Source organism: Lichenostomus cassidix, chromosome 25 (genome assembly GCF_008360975.1).
Source record: "Lichenostomus cassidix isolate B80296 chromosome 25, HeHo_3.0, whole genome shotgun sequence".
NCBI lineage: Eukaryota > Metazoa > Chordata > Aves > Passeriformes > Meliphagidae > Lichenostomus > Lichenostomus cassidix.
This window is the reverse complement of record NC_139505.1, coordinates 122,739-142,465: the sequence shown is the minus strand read 5'-3', so window position 1 is coordinate 142,465 and position 19,727 is coordinate 122,739. Positions and strand designations below refer to the sequence as shown.

Below are 19,727 nucleotides of genomic sequence, written 5' to 3'. Positions count from 1 at the left end.
CACTATTGTGGAAGTTTTGGAAGTGCAGAGAATGTAGCAGGTTCCAGTGCTTGCCAGGGCCCCACATGCCAGCGCCTCTGCCTCTCCCACCATGTCAGATCCTGCTGATCCCTCATCAGCTATGTAGTTCTGGACTGCAGCAGCCTGTCTGCTGGATGCTCCCTGGCAAGTGGTATGGGCACAGGCACTGGCACTGCTGGCACCACTGCCACCTCCCTGGGACTGCACCTGGGCTCCTGGTTGCTGTGGCTTCTGCAGAAATGCATCTACCTCCTGTGCAGCTGGTGCATCCATGGTCCTGAGCTGGTGGACTAGGGAATGGGCCCCCCAGTGTTGCAGGACCCCAGTATCCCCTGTCTGCACTGGTGCTGTGGGTGAGTGACATGCCTTCAGCTTGACTTGATGTGGTGCTTGGAACATGATGGGGAGCTGGCTGTTGTGTTTGGGGGTGATGGAGCCCAACCATGGTGCTCCTGGAGTGAAAAGGGCCTGACCGTGGTGCTTCAGGGGAGATAGGTAGCCTGGCTGTGGTGCTTCTGGGGGTTGAGAGGGTGCAGCCTTGGTAATGGTCCATGGGTCCTTTTCCCCCTGTGCCTCTCTCCCCTCTCCACGATTGTGCCTATTACCCTGTGCTGATGGACCTCTGGCGCTGGGACTCTGCACCAGCCTGCACTTCCCCTAGTTAGAGACCCCAATAAACCTGAGCAGTGCCTGACTGGCTGCATCTGTTTGGGCATGCTCTGGGAATGTGTGTGTCCCCAGTCTTCCAACCCTAGCCCTGGGTAGCACTAAGGCACTCCAGTGCACTCCTTGCTCCTGTACAGGACTGAGCGTCCCCATGTCCCTTGGCGCCAAAGGGCAGGAGTGGGGAGCTGGGGTTCTGCCTGCACCTCCTGCCTGCTCCCCCACTCCTGGCCATTTCCTGTCCCAGTCCGTGGGAAGCAGCCAGAACAAAATATCTCCCAATGGGCCCAACCTGGCTGGGAGCTGCAGCGAAGATCACAGCTGGTGGCCTGCACCAGAGCCTGGCTGTGGGTCCGTGAGCCCACTCTGCCCCAGTGCTGCCTGTGCTGGTGCCTGGCCCCAGCACGGGGGAAGCTCCACACGCCCTGTTCTTGGCGGCAGCACTGGCGCCAGTGTGGCCTCCCTTATCTCAGCGGGAAGTCAGGAGCAGGAAGCCTGGCCCGGCGCAGGATAAGGGTCCCGTTTACATTAGCTCCTTTGTTGTGGAGCAGGCTCCCACCCTAACCCAGTGCCTGCGGGGGGGCCCTGGCCAGGCCAAGAACTGAGGGGCCACAGGAACCCCTGCCCAAGATGACCTGAGGGGTTTAGGTGGTCCTTGCAATGGTCCCTGTGGGGACATAAGTAGGGACGGGGTCTGCCGTGACAGCACCCTGCCACTGTGCCTCATGGCTTCCCCCTGTCCAGGTCGGCTCCTCAGCGGCACCCTGCCCTGTGGTTGTGCACCGGTGTCTGTGGTGCCGTCTGGGTGCCTGGCTGCCTTGGTAGCACAGTGTTGGGTGTCTCCGACCACAAGCCCACGCCTCTCGCGACTGCCACATCCTGGTGTGGTGGCCCTGACGTTGGCGATGGCTCAGCCCCAGGGCTGGCTGGGATGGGGGGAATCAATGAATTCCCCAAACGGGAAGGTCCGGGGGAGGGGAGAGCGTCCCAGCACAGGAAAAAGTCCAGGCAATGACGCGTAGCAGGCAGAGCAGTGCCGGCCGCCCTGAGAGCACAGCCCCATGCACTGCCCTGGAGCCTCGCACCCACCTCCGCCACCCACCGTGAGTGAGACCCTCTTCTCCAGGGACCCCTTGCCCAGCCCTGTGATGGGGGCTGAGAAGGGAGGGGCGGGTGCTGTGGGCAGGAGCATGTGGACCGGTGCACTGTCTGTCTCAGCACAGGCAGGTTCCCCAGCAATGGGGGTTGTTTTTGTGGTCGTGTCTGGTGTGACCTTGGGAATGCTAGTATCCTTTGAAGCAGTGCCATGCCCTCATGGTGGGGATGGCAGCAGCAAACCCAGGCAAAGCAGCCTTGCCAGGGATCTGGGAGGACACAGGAGAATGCAGCAGGGTCCCCTCTCTGACCCCCTGCAGCCACAGCCCTCTTAGGGCACAGGGGGTGATGCCTGTCTCCATCCTGCAGGTGGTCCCCACAGCCACCCCATGTTCCGTTCACGCCGTGCTGGGCTGGTGCGGCGGCTGTGGCAGCAGCGCTGTGCAGCAGCCAGCCCTGAGGACGGCCCAAGTACCCTCAAACCAGCAGCGCATGCCCTCTTCAAGAAGCTGAAGGACGAGGAGCTGGAGCTGCTGGTGCAGGTGGTGGAGAGCCGGGGCGCCTGGGAGTCCAGCTGCGTTTTGGCACCGCGGGGGGAGCCACGAGGGGTCAAGCAGGGTCTCCCCCCTCAAGTCCTGCTCTGCCGCCTCTTCCGCTGGCCTGACCTCCACCAGTCCCATGAGCTCAAGCACCTCTGCTACTGCATTGGGTGCTGGGGGGGCTGTGGGGACTCAGCTGTGCTGTGCTGCAACCCCCACCACTTCAGCCGCCTGGCTGTACCTGGTGAGTGCTGGTGGCAACACCAGAGGCTGCCTCGTCCACCCAGGCTCTGACCTCTGCTCTCTGGGGCTGGCTCAGGGCTCCAGTGGGCTCTGGGGGGGCAAGATGCACTCCGTGCCTCTCATTCCCTTCTCTCTCCCCTGCAGAAAGCCCACCACCCCCCTACTTGAAGGCATCCTGTGGTCCCTCCTGGCCAGATGAACCCCAGCATCCCAGCACTCAGCTCCTGGACTTCAGCTACAACGGTGGGGACTGGTGCGGTAAGATGGGCCCACCACACTCCACAACCCCCTGCCACACCCGGCGGGTAGGAGGGCACTGGGCAGGGCTGAACGCCTGGGTCAGAAGCAGAGATTGGAGGGGACAGAACATGAAAATCAGGGAATGGAGCCAGCAGTCACTCCCAGCAGGAGGAAAAGACTCTGACACAGGATGAGGGGTTCCTGCTGGGGGAGCAGCCTGGGCCCAGCCCCAACCCCAACCCCCCCCCCCCCCGCCCCAAAGCTCCTGTTATTTTTGGCAGCACCAGGCTCCCTGCTGGAGGAAGCGCTGCGTATGGGGGACACACACAATGTGCCTTGACGCACACAGCCACAGCTCCCGTCTGGCTGCTGGCCACCAAAGCCACCAGCCGCCACCACCCCACATTCCCCTGCACCTGGGGACCAACCCCCTCTCACAGCTCTCCCCCACCCCTTCACCATGGTACTCAGGGACTGGGAATGGCTCCAGAGACTCACACCCAGTGCAGGAGCCTATGCTGAAGCATCCCTGGTGAACCACATCCATCTGTCCTCATACCCCCACCGTGCCCACTCCCCTTGGCCTGTCCAGGTGCTTGGCTCAGTCGTGTCCTGGTGGTGACATCTCTGCTCTCCCCTGCCAGACACCAGCCTCTCATGGAGCACCGTCAAGGATGGCTGCTGGTGCAAACTGGCTTACTGGGAGTACCGGACACGAGTGGGCCGCCTCTACGCCGTGCATGAGGTGTCAGTGAATGTCTTCTGTGAGCTGCCACGGGGCAGCGGGTTCTGCCTGGCCCAGCTGCCAGCTGCCTACCGCAGCCGTGCTGTCCGGCGGGCACGTGGCAAGATTGGCCGGGGGCTACTGCTGAGCCAGGAGCCAGGTGGCGTCTGGGCGTACAACCGCAGTGAGCACCCCATCTTTGTCAGCTCGCCCACCCTGAGCCCCCCTGGTGCCTGCGGGCTCACTGTCCTCAAGGTGCTGCCTGGCTACTCAGCAAAGGTGTTCGATTATGAGTGGGCAGGGGACAGAGGGGGCTGGCAGCTCCCGGGGGACGGACCCTGTGACCCCCACAGCATCCGCATCAGCTTTGCCAAGGGCTGGGGACCCTGCTACTCCCGGCAATTCATCACCTCCTGCCCCTGCTGGCTTGAGGTCCTGCTGAACCAACCACGCTGAGAGGCTAGGGCTGGTGGGGAATGCCAGGGAGCTCCCCCAAAGCAGGTTCACAAGCTGGGGGGCCCTTCTACTGTCCCCCAGACTGTGTCTTCCAGGGTTGTATTGCAGCAGGATCGTCCTGGCTCTGGGGACTCTTTGCCCCAGTGCTGACTGGATGCAGCACCCGCCTTGCCTGGCTCACCACCCTGCCAGCACCTGCTTCCCCAGCCATGGGGCTCTCAGTGACACAGGGTGCTATTTAATACCTTTTAAAAAGAAAAAATCTTGTAATGTTCAAGTTTTTATTAATTTATCTATTTTGTAAAAAAACTCCAAAGCATGAGGCAGGAGTCCCCATTGTCAGGGCCAGGGCTGAGGGGCAGCAGCCAGGACCGGTGAGGACAGGGAGCAGGATAGAAGGGAGGTGGGATGGAGCAGGGAAGAGGGGGGAGCTGTGGGCCTGGGTGTCACAGCAGACAAGGGGAACAAGTGTGAACTGGGACTGCTGGGGGGGGAGGGCAGGTGATCACAGCTGGAATGTGGGGCAGGTGCTGGGGCAGGTGAGCAAAGCTCGAGTGTGGACAGAACAGCTGCATAGGTGTGGGGCAGGTGGAATGAAGGGGGGAGCAGGTGAGCACTCTTGGGGTGGGGGTCGGTTCAGGGTTACCCAAGGGTGGGTCCCCTTCAGCCGTTCTGGCAGCGTGGGGGAGCCCCGAGCAAGTGCAGCCGTGGGGATCCCGGATTGCCGGAGTCGTGTGTGCGGTTTTTAACCCAAATAAACGGTGCCACTGGCACCAAGAGACCCCGCCGTGTCCCTACGCTTATCGGTGCCACCTACGGGGCTCGGCTTCGGGGACCAGCAGTGCCCTCTGCAGGCAGCCGCCGCGGGCCGCGATGACCGCCCGGTCCTTCCTGCCACGCCGTCGGCCCGGCTGAGCCCGCAGCCCCCGCTCGGCCCCGGTCTTGGCCCCGCTGCGAGAGGTGAGTGCGACCGCGCCGTCGGCGTCGCCTCGCGGGGAGCGGGCAGGGAGAGACACCGGGAGCACAGCCGCAGGCAGTGGCAGGATGCAGCGGCTATGGCGAACCGTGGCCCGAGGGGACGGGCGGGGAGCGACGGGTCCGGGGGTCGGTGGCAGTGGCGCGGGGGGGAGGTGGTTCTGTCGATTCCTCCCGCCGCCCTCGCGGAAGCCCGGAGCCCGGTGGGCCGGCGCCTTCGACAGGAATGCAGGTGCACGGACAGAGGGACGGAGCTGGGGGAAGGGAAGCGGGCGGCTGGGCGAGGCGCGGCGGCAGGTGGCCGGTACCGGGGCCTGGCGAAGGGGTGGGGGTCCCGTTCTCGGCCCCGGCGCGGTGTCCCGGCGCGGTCCTCCTCACCCACTGACATAACGTCTGCGCGGGGCCGTGTTTGCCTTGGCAGCCCCGGAGCGGCGGCGGCTCCTCACACTTTCCGCTAGCGCCGGACAGTGGCCGCGCTCCGAGCCAGGCGCGGGGGGGCCGGGGTGAGCCGAGGTGAGCCCCGGCGCGGCCGCTGCCTCCCAGGGCCGCCGCTGCCTCCCAGAGCCGGCAGCGACCAAACAGGTTACACGGGGCCCGCGCCCAGACACCTGCGAAGGAGCCACCCCGCTGGAGGCAGCCGCACATCGCTCCAGTGCCGTCGGGTACAGGGGTCTACAACCCGCGCCGCGCCCCTCCGCCTGCCCGGCGCCCGGCACCCCGCAGTGCCACGTTCTCCGTGTCTAGCTCTCCATCGCCCCGTGCCCGGCACTCCAGTCCCCTGGTACCCGCTTACGGTGCCCGGTTCCCCGAGCCCAGCTCTCCACCCCCCTACCTCACCCAATGCACGGTTCCCCGTGCCTGGCACTCGAAACACTCCCTCGGTGCACACTTCTCGGTTCTTACCCCCCATGCACGGTTCCCCGCCCTCCGTGTCCGCGGGGCGGAGCGGGCAGTGCCGTGCCGGCCCCGGCACACGGCGGCCGCAGCGGGCGGGGCGCGCTCGGCGCCTGGCACCGCGCTAGGCGCCGGCGAGGCCCCACCGGAGCCATCTCGTGCGCTCCTCCCCAGGTCCGGGACCGAGTTCCCGCCCGGTCCCGTTACCCGCCTCTGACTCAGCTGCCCCCCATCCGTGCACCCCAGTCCCGGGGGCCCGCAAGACCCCCGCCCTCCCGAGGGGTGTGTGGCGGGGCTAATGGGCGGGGCATCCCACCAATCGGACGCGTGACCGCCGGCGCGATGCCCAATGAGCAGGCGGGGGCGGGCGCTTCCTGGAGCCCCGGTGGCGGCGGCGGCGGCGGCGGCAGTTGCCGGGGGGGCGGGCGGGGCGCGGCGGCGGCAGGTGAAGGCGGAGGCGGGGCTGTGGCCCGGGACCGGTCTGTGGCTCGGGCGGGGCGCGCAGGTGAGCGGCGGTGGGTTGGAGCGGACAGACCCACCGGCGGAGGTTGCGCGGAGGTACTGACCCACTGGCAGCGGGATCGGGACCGGGACCGGTGCGGCGACCGCTTTTGCCGCCCGGTTGCGGTGAGTCACGTGGATTTGGGATGCTGCAGGCGGCGGGCGGGCACGGACGGCGCGCGGATCACTGCACGGTCCCCTCTATCCCCGCCCGCCGCCGGAGCCGGTGGACACGTCGCCCGTGGGGCGGGGGGTGTCACTCGTGGGCTGTTCCCCGTCCCTGCGCACGGGGCTGCCGGAAATCTGTGACATCGGCAGATCCCCGCTGCGTGCCGAGGTGGCTGCCAAGGCTCCACTGTGGTCCTGTTGCGGTGCTGCTCCATCCAGCCAGGGTTCCCCGTAGGTCTCCCATGGTGGGAGACTGGTTGCTGCCACCGTCCCACCACCACCCCCCTTCTTAATGTGCTGAGCAGCTTGGCGGCATGCCTGGTGCACCGGGCAGGGGCGGCACCGTTGCAGGGGGAAGGCAGTTCAGGGAGCCCCTATTACACCGGTATTGGTAGAGCTGAAGGGTATCCCAGTGTCCTGACACGCTGTGTCACTCTGGTGACCCCCGGACCTGGCACAACGGCAGCAGCAGTGGCTGCCTCACTGCTCGGCTGTGCAGTGGTCCCCACCGGGATCGGTGTCGTGGTAGCACCTGCCAAGCACCGGTGGACTCTGCCCCATGCGCCCAGCCCTGCCGTACCTGTCCTCATCCCCCTGGCTGGCTGCCCCCGGCCGCTGTTTGCCCGGGGCGGGGTGCAGTATTTACCCTCCCGCCGGAGCAGATCCACGTCTTGGGCCATAGCTGCCCTTCATCCGTGGCGGCATTCACTTGGTGAGGGGACACAGTGCCAGCTTTGTCGTGGGGTGAGTCGCGCCGTACCTTGGTTTCCCCCACCACAGCTGGGCTAGTGGGAGGGGGGAACAGGCTGGGATCTCCGGCACTGCCGGAGGCATGCGGTGACTGCAGCGGCTCAAGGCTTCAGTGGTGATGCTGGTGCTGGGTGCAGAGGGAGGGACGGTGTTCAGGAACTTAAAGTGGGTGCATGGAGAAGGGGAAACTCTGGGGCAGTGGAGAGTGTGGGTCAGCAGGGCTGGGAGTGCCCATTCTGGGGACAGGGATGCAGAGATAACTATGGGGAGGTGACAGGTGGGGGGGGGGGCACATCAGTGTTGGGTCCTGGGGACCCTCCAAGACCCCCTGTCTGGGTGCAGGCTGCCCCCAGTGCTGTGGTGCTGAGCCCGAGGCTGTGGCAGCACAGCTCTGCCAGCTGGTGCTGTGCACCCTTAGTGCACACGTGGCATGAGCGCGACAGGCCTGAGCACACAGGGGCAGGGAGTGGGCACAGATGGGGGTGTGGGACCAGCGTAGCCCCTGCTGCACCCTAGCCCTTGAGGGGTGGCTGCTGCCCTGTGCATGAAGCAGGAACTTCTCCTTCAGGGCAGCCAGCAGATGATGAAACCAGGGAGAAATCTCTCCTGGCAGCATGTGGGCTGCTGGCGGGAGCCCCCGGGAGCCTGCGCTCCCCCTGCGCCACCGCCACTGGCTTCTCATGGTAACTCCACGGCAGGAGCAGGCAGGGTGCCGGTGGGAGCGGCCTCCCTGTCTGGAGGGTTGGCGCCCGCCTGGCTCCCCGTGGCAGCACTGGCGTCCCTGACATGCCCTGAGAGCTGCATGTCCACACCCCAGCAAGCCCCAGGGCAGTCAGAGGACCTGGTGAGGGGCTGGGCTGAGACCCGTCAAACTTGCTTCGTGCCAGGAAGGTGGTGCTTGGGCAGCCGTGCAGGCAGGGGGGGTGGTGGTGTGGGGGCTGTGGCCAGTGACCTTCAGGATGCCTTCCTTCCTTCCTGGCCATGCTCTGTGCCCAGGGCTGGGGGGCTAGTTGACATGCAGGCTGGTGCAGTGGGAGCCAAGGGGCCTGGGTGACCTGTATCCCCAGAGCTAGTGTCATGACTTGATGGAGCCATGGGCGGGCAGGGGCACCAGCAAGGGTGAGGGAAAATGAAAGCAGGTGATGCGGAAGGAGAAGTAGGTCAGGCGAGCTCTGGCCTCTCCCGGCAGCCTCGGTTGCACTGTGTGCTCCACTCTGCCTGGCTGTCTCTGTTGTGTCCCCAGGCCCCATGGGAAGTAGCTGGAGTGGACAGTGGCTAAGGGGGTCCTGCTGCTAGGCACTGGGTCCCAGGAAGAGTGGGTGCCAGGCACTGCCCACCCTGGACACCAGCAGGATGGAGAATGTGGCTGTGTTGGCTGACATACATTGTGTACAGTGGCACCCCAGCAATTTTGTTTTGATTCCCTTCCCATGGGCATCCATCAGGGCACAGGGCTTGGAGCCGTAGCAAGGGTGGACAGGAGGATCGTCAGCCCCACTGCAGGGCCAAGGAAGAGAGGGGAAGAGATTCTTGGGTCCTGCTTGGGTGGTGGCAAGGCAACTGGTGCACTGGGGACATCATGGTGGGCCTTGGGGACAGCCCCATGTCCCATAGAGGGGCTCCACAAAGACTGCCCCTGGCCTGCTCCACTGTGGAGGCATGGGGCCATCACCCTCCCTGTGGTGCAGGGCTGGCTGGGGTCTCACCAGTGGTGCTATATGGGTCGGAGTGGCTGTAGAGGGCATGGCCTCACTGGCAGTGCTGTGTGGGCTTGGTGGGGGGGGGACGACAAGAGGGGGGATTAGAATTGCCTGCCCCCCTTCCCTCCCTGGGATCAGCCGTGGGCAGCGGGGAGCTGGGAGGAGGCAGCTGCCGTGGGGGCGGAAGCTGGGCTATTTTGAAGGCTGTGTAGGGGGGGCGGTGGGCTGGCACTGTCCTTGCCGGGTGACCCCACCAGGACCAGCACCGCCCTGGCGCCAGGATGGAGCACTGGGTCCCGGCCTGTGCCACTGATGATGCTCAGTCCCTGAGGTGCTGTGAGGACATGCACTCTGCATATTGAGTAGGAGGTGCCACCAGCTGGGATAGCCCCTTAGGGCTGTGCAGCACAGTGGGACCCAGGGGGTCTGGCCAGTCTCCAAGGGGTTCCCGTGACTGTGCTGAAGGGCCAGCAACTCCAGAGCCAGCTCACCCTGGGGCCAGCGAGCAGGCTCAGTTGCAGGTGAGCCTGCCTGTCCTGGGCAGAGGGGCTGGCAGAGCCTCATCCTGCTGCCACCAGCAACCTTGTGCCCAGACCGGGCTGCAGGGGGGTGCATGAACAGCTGGGTCTGGCTCCATCTGAGCAGGGTCCCAGCCAGGCTGGGCTGTGCAGGATGTCCACCTCCGCCATGTCTCTCTTAGTGCTGGCAGGTGCACTGGCTGGGCTTGGGAGAGCCACTCACCTAGACTGCAGTCCTGTCTCCCTGGCTGTTGGGGGACCTGTAGGGGTAAAATGAGCCCATCTTCCTTGAGCTCCATTTTGGCAATTCCTTCCTTCCTTCCTTCCTTCCTTCCTTCCTTCCTTCCTTCCTTCCTTCCTTCCTTCCTTCCTTCCTTCCTTCCTTCCTTCCTTCCTTCCTTCCTTCCTTCCTTCCTCCTTCCTTCCTTCCTTCCCCCTTCCTTCCTTCCTTCCTTCCTTCCTTCCTCCTTCCTTCCTTCCTTCCTTCCTTCCTCCTTCCTTCCTTCCTTCCTTCCCTCCTTCCTTCCCTCCTTCCTTCCCTCCTTCCTTCCCTCCTTCCTTCCTTCCTTCCTTCCTTCCTTCCTTCCTTCCTTCCTTCCTTCCTTCCTTCCTTCCTTCCTTCCTTCCTTCCTTCCTTCCTTCCTTCCTTCCTTCCTTCCTTCCTTCCCCCTTGCATGTTTCTGCCTGTGCCTTCAGCCAGATGGAACACATTGGGAAGGCCAGGGGTGACACACAGAGGCCACATGCCCTTGGCCACCTCTGTCCTGGGCAAGCATTTGGCCATGGACATATCCTGGCAGGTCAGGCTGCTGCTCTGTGTCAGGATGTGATGCAGGAGATAGGGTTGCCCATCCTGCTATTGGAAGAGGAGTTGGTGCAGGAGGTGGGATGAGGTCATGTTCCATCACTGGTGACATTGGTCAGGGTGCCACTGGCCAAGGCAAGGGTGGAGCTTAGGGATGGATGGATGGATGGAAGGAAGGAAGGAAGGTAGGTAGGTTAGCCCATCTTCCCCAAAGGCCAGCACCTCCCCACCTGGCCCCCTGAGTAGGCAGCCTGGTGCCCCCCAGCCAGGGCGAGCAACAGTTTGTGGCCAGTGCCTGAGTGGTTGCAACACCCCCAGGGTGGGGGGGGCCGTGGTGACTCACCCCAGCCTGGCCACCAGTAGGAACCCTGACTCAGGGCTGCGTGCCCATGCTGTGCCGTGCCCCTCCCTGCCCGCCTCGCCCACCTTATCTCCCGCCCTTAGCACCTGGCACACCTGGGCCAGGGGGGACTGGCGCCGTTCCCCTTCTTTATGGGGAACAAAGGGCAGGGGAATGGTTGGCAGCAGGTGCTGCATCCTTTTCTCCCTCCTGTCCTTCGAAGCTCCCTCTCACAGACACTGCCCAGGGTTATGCCCTCTTTTGTGCTCCCCACTGGGGCAGCTGATCAGCCTGGACCATTGTGGCAGTGTGGTGGGCAATGCTGCCCACAACCCTGTTGCCGCTGGCTGTGTCCTGCCTGCACTCTGGGCACTGGGCGATTCATGGCACCACAGCTGGCTCTGGCCCAGCAAAAGGCCCACAGTGACAGGGGAGTTGGGATACCATGCTAGGGCATGCTGGTGATGCCCCTCTGCCCACCTGCTGCCTCCACTGCCTGCCCATGGGCTCTTGCACAACCCAGCTCTTTCTGCGAGCATTCCTGGGGCTGAGCCTGAGGCCCCTTGCTGTCCAGCTGGTGTGGGGCTCTTCCCCCTTTCTGCCTGGCCTCCTGCTACAGACAGCACCAGCACGGTGCTTGGAGCCTATCCAGGGCCATGCCAGGGTGTTGCAGTGCAGGTGCCCCTGACTGGCCTGGCGTGGGTGGCCTGGGCGGGTGCTGGTGCTGGTGGTGGGGTGTGGGGCGCGCTCTCCAGGCTGTTAATTGCTGTTTAGCTGGGGACGCAGAGGGTGTAATTATGGGGGGATTGCACGAATATGCAGCTTTGGCCGGGGGGCCCATGAGTGCCCCTGCCCAGGGAGTGGAGGGGATCAGGCAGCATTGTCCAGCTGGGCCGTCGTTGCTTCCCACAGTCCCCATAGGACCTCAGGAACCTGCTGCAAGGGTAGAGCAGGACAGGAATCCATAGGACCGGGGGGTGGCTCCAGGGCTGGCCGGGCAGGCCGCAGCACGCCGCACCGAGCCCAGCCCTGCTCCCGCCAAGCGCAGGCGCCCTCCCAGCTCGGCCAGGCTGGCCACGGCCAGTGGCGAGCACCCAGCGCCCTTCCTTGGGGCGGCAGAGAAGGTGAGGGCCTGTATGATGCGTCGGCGCGGGGGGCAGGGGCAGACGGCTAGAGACAATGCCAGTGGAGGGGAAGGGATTCTTATGGTAGCGGGTGCCTGTCCTGGCAGTACTGTGAATTTTCTCCCGTGGAAGTGGGCCAGGGGATGCCTGCCTGGTTCCGGGTTGGCACCCTGCGGTGCAGTACCGGCCGCAAAGGGTTAATGCCGTGTGTGTTCTGGGAAGCGGGGCTGGGAGGTGCGTGACCTGGGGTGTGGGCGTCGACTCCTTTTGAGGTGGGATCCTGAGCTCTAGTGCAGCGGGGAGCGGGGCCAAGTTCACACAGCACCCTGCCTTCCCCTCCCTGCCACTCGCGGGCCGGCAGCCCGGCCGCGACGCAGCGCTGAGCCACACCAGGACACAGGGCAGGTGAGCCACACACCCACCCTGCCATCACTGGCCGGTGTGGTGGAGGAAGTTGCCAGGGTGGTGGGGACCCAGTGTGGTACCATTGGGTAGAAGGAGAGCTGGGCCAGCTGCTTTGGCACCAGCAGGCTGAGGGATGTTGATGTTGCCTGAGCCCTACACCACCCTTTACTGCTGGTGGGATGGGATGGGGTAAGATGGGACAGAAAGGGATGAGTGGCCAGATCTGGGTCACTTTGGTTTGGCAGAGCAGGGCCTACACCCCACAGTGACAATGCCAGGCAGCTGGATGTGGCAGTGGGGTAGCTTTTGACAGCAGGAGGGGATCAGGATGCCAGCACAGTGCCAGTGGTCTGGGTGGGTGGCATTTGCTTCATGTCCCTGCCGCAGGTGCCAGGAGTGGCTCTGGCAGTGTCGCTAGTCCTGCTCCACTGTGACAGGGATGCCTGTGCCCAGCCTCCATGGCAGCTATCGTGCCAGGCTGGCACTGGGCCCCAGGTGCAGTTCTGGCTGGGCGCTGAGGCTGCCCTGGGCGACAGTGCTCCTACCCCCTTCTCAGTGCTGATGGCTAATATGCCATGGCTGTGCAGCACACGGCTGTGCCTGGGAGCCCTGTGGGTGAGCTGGCCAGTATCAGGGGGCCTGAGCCATTTGGCTCACTCTCAGTGCTATGGGGTGGGGGACTTTAATCTCCAAACCATTTCCTTTTGTCTCTGCTCATTCTTTTCTTCTTTCAAAGAGCAGTGCTGCTTTCCCCACTCCCTCCAGCAATGGGACCCCTGACATGTGCCTGTTTCAGGGTCACCAGCCGAGCCAGACCCCAGCCGCCACTTTCCCTGCTGGGCAGACAGAGGGGCTCCACAGCCCCTACCCTGCAGCCACGCCACCCTCCATACTGTGGCTATCAGCACCAAGGCCACTGCTGCTCCCAGTCAGCTTAAGGCAGAGCAGTAGCAGGGTGGGGGTGTTGCACAGCCCAGACTCCTGGGTCCATGTCCTAGCTCCCAAAGGGCAAGGGGGCCCCACAGGGTGAGGGGCCAGGGCAGCACTGTGCTGTGCTCCCCTTCCTGGGTGACTCATTCTCCCCAGTGTGGCTGTGAAGTCCCTCGACAGCATTTGTGACTCTTGTGACTGAAAGCAGGGGCACTTGGCAGTAGCCCAAGGTAGGGACTATGCTCCTCAGAAGCTCTGCCTGCCTTCCCCATGGGGAAGCAGGTCGGGAGACTCCCCCCAGACACCCTCTTCCACCTCACAACTCCCACCCAAGCTATGGCCCAGTGCTCACCGCAGGCTGGCACTGTGCCTTCATCCAGGGTGCCATCCCAGCTTGGTGGCATGGGACACAGCCTATCCTAATGCAGAGTGGGTGCTGAAGGGACCCCACCCCACTGTCCATGGCTCTGCCAGGGTGGTTGGACCCTTAAGATGGAGGGAGCTGGCAGGTGGGTGGAGCCTGGCCATGGTTGTGCCAGGCAGCATGGACTGGCAGAGGGATGTCAGGGTGACCCGGGCAGGCATTGTTCTTGCTGCAACCCGCCCTGCGTGGGGGCCAGCTCAGCATGGGGAGCAACTCCCCCTTTCCTCAGTCCCGTTTGGCTGCTGTAGCCGAAATGTGCCCAGCCACAGCATTGATGTAACTGAGAAAACACTGGCACGGCGAGGGCACGAGCATCACCAGCTGCTCCCTCCCAGACATCACCTCCAGCACCAGCCACGGAATGCTGGGGGGCCGGGGGCGGCTCCAGTCCCCTCACACCTCATCCTCCGCCATTTCCTTATCACTGCGGTGATCTCCTCGACGGCAGCACCCGCTCAGCATGTGACTTTGCTCCAATGAGGAGGATGTGCCGGGGGGGTGGGGGTGTCAGCAAAGGAGCCGTAACGGGCGGTTTAGTGCGATGGAAAATCCCCCTCCTGCCACTGCCACCTCTCCCCCGGCCTGCCCCAGCCCTGCAGTCGTGTCTGCTGGCATCGAGCTCACAGGGGTCCCTACTCCCTTATCTGACTTCTGCTGGCAGATTCTGTGGCATTGACAGCACTGAGGCTGTGCCCACCTGCACTGTGACATGGTGAGGCTGGTGGCCATGCCTATCCCTCAGAGCACCCTGCCACCCACTGGGATATGATGGGACCTCAGCTGCTGCCCTGCGCCCAGACACCCCAACAGGCACGTGCCAGTGGGTGCCATCAGTCTTGTGAGTGCTCTGTGCCCAGGTGTCTTGTGGGACTGGAGGTGCTGTGGGGACCATGGCAGAGGGGAGGCTGTCCTGGTGCCATTGCTGGGGGACGTAGTGTTGGAGGACACAGCGCCACCCTCTCCTGTGACCATTGCCTGTGGCAGTCCTGGGGAGTCTGTAGGGCTCTGAGCCACACATGGCAGGTGCCACATCCCTGTCATCCCTCTCCAGCTGCCCGAGCTGTGGCATGGGGTATTTGCCCCCCCGCTTAATCCTGCCCCTGCAGCTAATCCTGCCTAATCCCACTGGGGGCTGTCACTGCCTGTTGGCTCCCAGGGCCCTGATGGTTTAATCACCCCTAATCCGATCACCCCCACCTCAGCAGGCAGAGGGGACCCCAATTGGGTGGGACAGGCTCCTGCCAAGGAGGGGGGCTTGGCTGTGGGTGCCGGCGCCAGCATCCCAGGCGGTCGGCTCTCAGTTTCAGGGGCGGCTGCTGCCTGCCATGCCGGTCGGGCCTGCTTGGCAGCGGCTGGGGCGGCTCCGCAGCCGGTTGCTCCGGGGCCGTTCCCAGCTGCCTGCCGAGGCAGCCCCAGCTGGCGGCTGCCCAAGTGCAGGGAGCGGCCAGCTTGGGGATGGGCCCCTGTGCCGGGGGCCGTCGGTCGCGCCGCCCCTCCATGGGCAAGAGGGGGCACGTCCCCTGCACCCGCCTGCCGACGGCGCAGTGTGGCTTGGCACGGCATGGTGGGTTTGAGGTGGATGGGCCTGGCATGGCTCAGCGTTGCCTCTCGTGGCTTGACTAGGGCCAGTGTCACATGGCACCGTCCACCACGGCTTGGCTTGGCATGGCACAATTCCGGCAGCTCCAAGAGCCACAACGTGGCAGTGCTGGTACCCACTTCTGTCTCCCCTAGGCTGCAGTTGCTAGACTCCCATCCCCGTGTCACCCAGCAGTGCCAGTGTCACCCAGCAGCCCTGGGGCACCCAGGCTGGCCACAAGGGCATTGCCCATAGCTGGGCATGGTGTCACAGGGCAGGTTGCAGCCCTGGAGCTGTCACTGCTGCCTGCACCCTGGCTGCAGGTTGTGAGAGTCCTGGGCTCCCCCTTCCCACCTGTGCTGGCTCCACAGGAACACGTGGGTCCCTGGTGCTGCACCATGGGGATGACAGTGGGAGTGCAAGCAGTGCTGGGTTTAGGGCTGAGGCCAAGCTCTGCCAGCCGCAGCGTGGGAAAGGCCTGGCTGGCGCAGGCTGGGCTTGGCTGGGCGAGGAGTGGCCCCGGGCTGAAGCACAGGGGAAGGGAGGGGGCCCAGTCCCCACCAGGAGCGGGGGCAGGAACCGGCAGCACGGGTGCTGATCCTAATCTGCGGTGGCAGGAAGTGTGGCCCCTGTTCCCAGCCCAGCTGGGCTCCATGGGGTGGCCCCCGGCCCTCAGGGTGCTCTTCCCAGTGCTCGCCCACCCGCCTGTGCCTGCTGCCAGCAAGGCCTGCGTTCCCAGGATGGGGTTGTGGGGAACTGCTGGCTGTGCCTAGCCACAGCGAGGGGCTGAGGGGGATTGTGGGTGGGCTGGCACAGGAAGCACTGCGCCTTGGTGCTGTTCAAAGGCACCGCGCTGAGATTTCCCCCTTTGCTGTGGTGGCGCAGGCGGCTGGGTGCTGGTGGTAGTGGAGGAAGTGTGGGGGCCTGTGGCAGGGGGCCTGTTCCCGCCAACCTCGACATAGCATGGAGGGTACTGAGGGTAGACCGCGGGCCCCAGCCTGATCCAGTTTAATGTCTCACTGAAACCCCAGTGCCACCCAGCATGTACATGGAAGGTTCCTTGTGCCCTTCGTGACAGTGATGCTCCAATTGCAGTGTTTATTCCAAGTGCTGTCTCCCAGGCAGTTCCTGTACAGGCAGCATCCTATCCTTCCTGCAGGTGAGGATGATGGCCAGCCCAGAGGACGATCTCATAGGCATCCCCTTCCCTGAGCACAGCAGTGAGCTGCTGAGCTGTCTGAATGAGCAACGGCAGCTGGGGCTGCTCTGCGACGTCACCATCAAGACTCAGGGGCTGGAGTACCGCACCCACCGTGCTGTCCTGGCTGCCTCCAGCCGCTATTTCAAGAAGCTCTTTGCGGGGCCGGGGCCAGGGCAGGAGGTCTGTGAGTTGGACTTTGTGGGGCCAGAGGCACTGGGTGCGCTGCTGGAGTTCGCTTACACAGCCACGCTGACCATCAGCAGCGCCAACATGGGAGAAGTGCTACGTGCTGCTCGGCTGCTGGAGATCCCCTGTGTCATTGCTGCCTGTGTGGAGATCCTGCAGGGCAGTGGGCTGGAGGCACCTGGCCCCGATGATGGCGACTGTGAACGAGCCCGCCGCTACCTGGAGGCTTTCTCCGCCCTCCCTGAGGGTGAGGTGCCTGCCCCACCACCCCCCCGCCCCACCGCCCGCCGCAGCAAGAAGACCCGCAAGTTCCTGCAAGCCCGTGGTGCCCGGCTGAACAACCACGCTGAAGAGCCACCCACTGAGGCTGAGGGCTGTGGCAGCACCCCACCGCCCCCGCAACTGCCCTCGCCCCCTCTGCCCGAGGGGCTGCCCCTGCCCTATGATAGTTTCGAGCTGCCTGAGGAGGAGGAGCTGCCCCCACACCCCTTCCCCTTCCCCTACCAACCCCCCCTGTCCCCTGAGGAGGCTGCCTCTGATGATGACGCCATTGACCCCGACCTGATGGCATATCTGAGCTCGCTGCACCATGAGTCGCTGGCGCCTGGGCTGGATAGCCCTGACAAGCTGGTGCGCAAGCGCCGCTCACAGATGCCCCAGGAGTGCCCTGTCTGCCATAAGGTCATCCATGGTGCCGGCAAGCTGCCTCGCCACATGCGCACACATACGGGTGAGAAGCCCTTCGCCTGCCAGATCTGCGGAGTCCGATTCACACGGTGAGTGCTGCTGGATGGACCCTGCCTGACGTGTACCAAATGACATCCCCTATGGCACTCCCCCTGCCAGTCCTGCCAGGGCTGGATCCCCTGAATGCTGCTGGACCAAACTGCGGTACATGATGGCATACTGACCATACTGCACAGCACCCCTCTGCCAGTCCTGCCAGTGTGGTGCAAATCCAGAAGGTCCTCTGTACCCCATGAGTGCTCTTAACCAACACAGGGTAGTGAATGGCACCCCCTGCAAGCCCTGTTGGGGTGCAGTGGGGTTCATGGGGCCTTCTGCACCTCATGAGTGCTGCTGGACTGACCGAGGGTACCCAGTAGCATCCCTTGTGGTACCCCTCTGCCATTCCTGCTGGTGAAGTCAGGTCAATGGGGTGTTCTGCACTCTGTAAGTGCTGCCAGATCAACAAAGGCCTGTTGGCACCCATAATATCTCCTTTGCCAGCCCAGGCTTGGCAGGTCCAGGGGGGTCTTCTGCACTAAGTGCTGCCAGACCAACCCGGAGTACCCAGCAGCATCCCCCCTGCCAGCACCCAGCTGCTTCTCAGCCATGCAGCTGTACAATGGCCCCCTGCCCTATCAAGCAAGCAGACCCCTGTGCCCTGCAGAGCATCCCTGCTGTGGGGCTTTCAGCACTATTGCCCTCCACTGTGGTTGGGTGGCATGTCGGCCACCGGATGCCAATATCTCCCTGTGTGTCCCAACTCCAGGAATGACAAGCTGAAGATTCATATGCGGAAGCACACGGGTGAGCGGCCCTACTCCTGCCAGCACTGCAGTGCCCGCTTCCTGCACAGCTATGACCTGAAGAACCACATGCACCTGCACACAGGTGCCCGGCCCTACGAGTGCTACCTCTGCCACAAGGCTTTCGCCAAGGATGACCACCTCCAGCGGCACCTCAAGGGCCAGAACTGCCTGGAGGTGCGGACCCGCCGCCGCCGCCGCGATGAGCCGCCTCCACCACCTGCTGGGCCCCCTGGCCTCGACCTCTCCAATGGGCGGCTGGAGGGGCTGCGCCTCTCCATTGCCCGCTACTGGGCTCCAGGGCAGCCCGAGGAGGAGGAAGAGGAGCCGGAGGGTGAGGAAGGGTCGCAGCCAGATGGCGCTGTGCCGGTGGAGACGGCATAGGGCCGATGCAACGGCAGGTGTCATGCCGTTCCATGCCGAGCTGTGCCGTGCCCACTCGGGTTTCTGTTCCTGTTTTTCCCGTCACGGTTCATTCCTACTTATGCAAAGGGGGAAACTCCCCTCGGCCGATTTGCACAAGGGGGTGGGGGGCCCCTACCACCCCCTACAGTGCCCGGACCCACCTGGTCATGCGCAGGTGGGTGAAGGGGGGATTGGGACTTGGATGTCCCCCCACCAAACCCCTCGTGGATGCCAGGACCGGGCAGGGGCACCCATAGACCGGGGCCCCCCCAGTTGAGGAGAGCCCCCCATGCTTTCCCCAGTGTGGGGGGATCCGCTGCCCTGCGCTGTGCATAGCTTGTCCCCACCTCCCCACTCCAAGCAGCCCCCCCCCCCGGCGAGCCCCCCTCGCCCCTGCACTCCTGGCTGCTTTCTCTTGGTTGCACTATTTGGGTGAGCCCACCCGGGTGTGGGGCAGCCCCGGCCCCCCCCCGGACCCTTCCCCCTTCTGAAATCCCCTGGCCCTGTGGGACCCTCCTTCCCTGGGGTGGCCAGGCCCCCATGGTCACCCCTGTGTCCTTTGCACATGCCCCCCGCAGGGCGCAGCCTCCTGGGGGGTGTAGGGGACCGGCACTATTTGTCTACAATAAGAGTTTTATCTATATTTAAAAAGATGATGTAATATATTCCCTCCCACAGCCCCTTTGCTGCCAACCACCAGCGCTGCCCGGCCCCCACATCTGTCCCTTGCCATGGGGTGCCGGGAGGGGTGATGGGGCTGGGGGCTCTGCTCCCGTCATGGCTTTAAAGTGCCTTATGGTGAACTTGAACCTTTTCGGCTACTTGAACCTCTCTGGTGTCAGGAACCAAACAAACCATAGGCAGGTGGCCCCCCGCCCCACCGGGCCACCTTTGCCTATCTGTATGTCTGTTTGTGTTTGTTTGTTTGTTTGTTTTTTAAACGAAGGCTGCTTGGTAATAAACGGAGAAGCAGGGACCCCCACCGCGTCCAGCTGTCTGTCCATTCTGCACACCAGCCCCCGAGCAGCTCGGGAGTGGGGGCACTGTGGGGCTGGGGACAGAGACATTGAGAGTCTGGGGCATGACAGGGATGGAGAGGAGGCACCATGTGTGAGGAGAGGGACATTGAGGGGTGGGGGGCAAAATGGGGCTGGGGCACCACAGGGATGGGAATAGGGACACCGTAAGGGCTGGGAACAGGGATGTTTAGGGGCTGGAGATGGTGGCACCAAGGTGCTGGGGATGGGGCTGGGGGGCATTAAGAAGCTGGGGACATAGCAGGGATGGAGCCAGGGGCAGCATGGAGCTG

General features: G+C 64.1%; 3 protein-coding genes across 9 annotated transcripts; 2 read left to right on the top strand and 1 right to left on the bottom strand.

Annotated features, from left to right (window-relative positions):
* Nucleotides 1-45: 45 nt before the first annotated feature.
* Nucleotides 46-4,763, top strand: LOC146427058 (SMAD family member 6-like). Of its 3 annotated transcripts, none has more exons than XM_085082138.1 (4): nt 46-374; nt 2,149-2,562; nt 2,706-2,804; nt 3,446-4,763. In XM_085082138.1, exons 1-4 carry the CDS (start codon nt 293-295, stop codon nt 3,979-3,981), a joined length of 1,131 nt encoding a protein of 376 aa, XP_084938264.1. In that variant the 5' UTR covers nt 46-292; the 3' UTR covers nt 3,982-4,763. The 3 variants fall into 3 exon arrangements, with proteins under 3 accessions (XP_084938264.1, XP_084938263.1, XP_084938265.1); XM_085082137.1 differs by having other exon boundaries at nt 2,706-2,819; XM_085082139.1 differs by having other exon boundaries at nt 46-1,787; nt 2,706-2,819.
* LOC146427057 (uncharacterized) lies at nt 4,246-6,165 on the bottom strand. Its single transcript, XM_085082143.1, has 2 exons — nt 5,335-6,165; nt 4,246-5,210 (listed from the first exon to the last, which is right to left on the bottom strand). Exons 1-2 carry the CDS (start codon nt 5,599-5,601, stop codon nt 4,782-4,784), a joined length of 696 nt encoding a protein of 231 aa, XP_084938269.1. The 5' UTR covers nt 5,602-6,165; the 3' UTR covers nt 4,246-4,781.
* ZBTB7B (zinc finger and BTB domain containing 7B) lies at nt 4,832-19,394 on the top strand. Of its 5 annotated transcripts, none has more exons than XM_085082134.1 (3): nt 4,832-4,941; nt 16,254-17,257; nt 17,977-19,394. In XM_085082134.1, exons 2-3 carry the CDS (start codon nt 16,260-16,262, stop codon nt 18,395-18,397), a joined length of 1,419 nt encoding a protein of 472 aa, XP_084938260.1. In that variant the 5' UTR covers nt 4,832-4,941; nt 16,254-16,259; the 3' UTR covers nt 18,398-19,394. The 5 variants fall into 5 exon arrangements, with proteins under 5 accessions (XP_084938260.1, XP_084938256.1, XP_084938258.1 ...); XM_085082130.1 differs by lacking the exon at nt 4,832-4,941 and adding an exon at nt 6,246-6,355; XM_085082132.1 differs by lacking the exon at nt 4,832-4,941 and adding an exon at nt 6,361-6,477.
* The last annotated feature ends 333 nt before the right edge of the window (nt 19,395-19,727 follow it).

Excerpts from the sequence above, each read along its gene's own strand:
- LOC146427057 (XM_085082143.1), bottom strand. The coding sequence starts at position 5,601 with ATGTGCGGCTGCCTCCAGCGGGGTGGCTCCTTCGCAGGTGTCTGGGCG. Across the intron at positions 5,211-5,334 it reads CGCAGACGTTATGTCAGTGG|CTCCGTCCCTCTGTCCGTGC; the intron begins GTGAGGAGGACC and ends CCCTTCCCCCAG.
- LOC146427058 (XM_085082137.1), top strand. The coding sequence starts at position 293 with ATGGTCCTGAGCTGGTGGACTAGGGAATGGGCCCCCCAGTGTTGCAGG. Across the intron at positions 375-2,148 it reads TGTCTGCACTGGTGCTGTGG|GTGGTCCCCACAGCCACCCC; the intron begins GTGAGTGACATG and ends TCCATCCTGCAG. Across the intron at positions 2,563-2,705 it reads CAGCCGCCTGGCTGTACCTG|AAAGCCCACCACCCCCCTAC; the intron begins GTGAGTGCTGGT and ends TCTCCCCTGCAG.
- ZBTB7B (XM_085082134.1), top strand. The coding sequence starts at position 16,260 with ATGATGGCCAGCCCAGAGGACGATCTCATAGGCATCCCCTTCCCTGAG. Across the intron at positions 17,258-17,976 it reads TGCGGAGTCCGATTCACACG|GAATGACAAGCTGAAGATTC; the intron begins GTGAGTGCTGCT and ends TCCCAACTCCAG.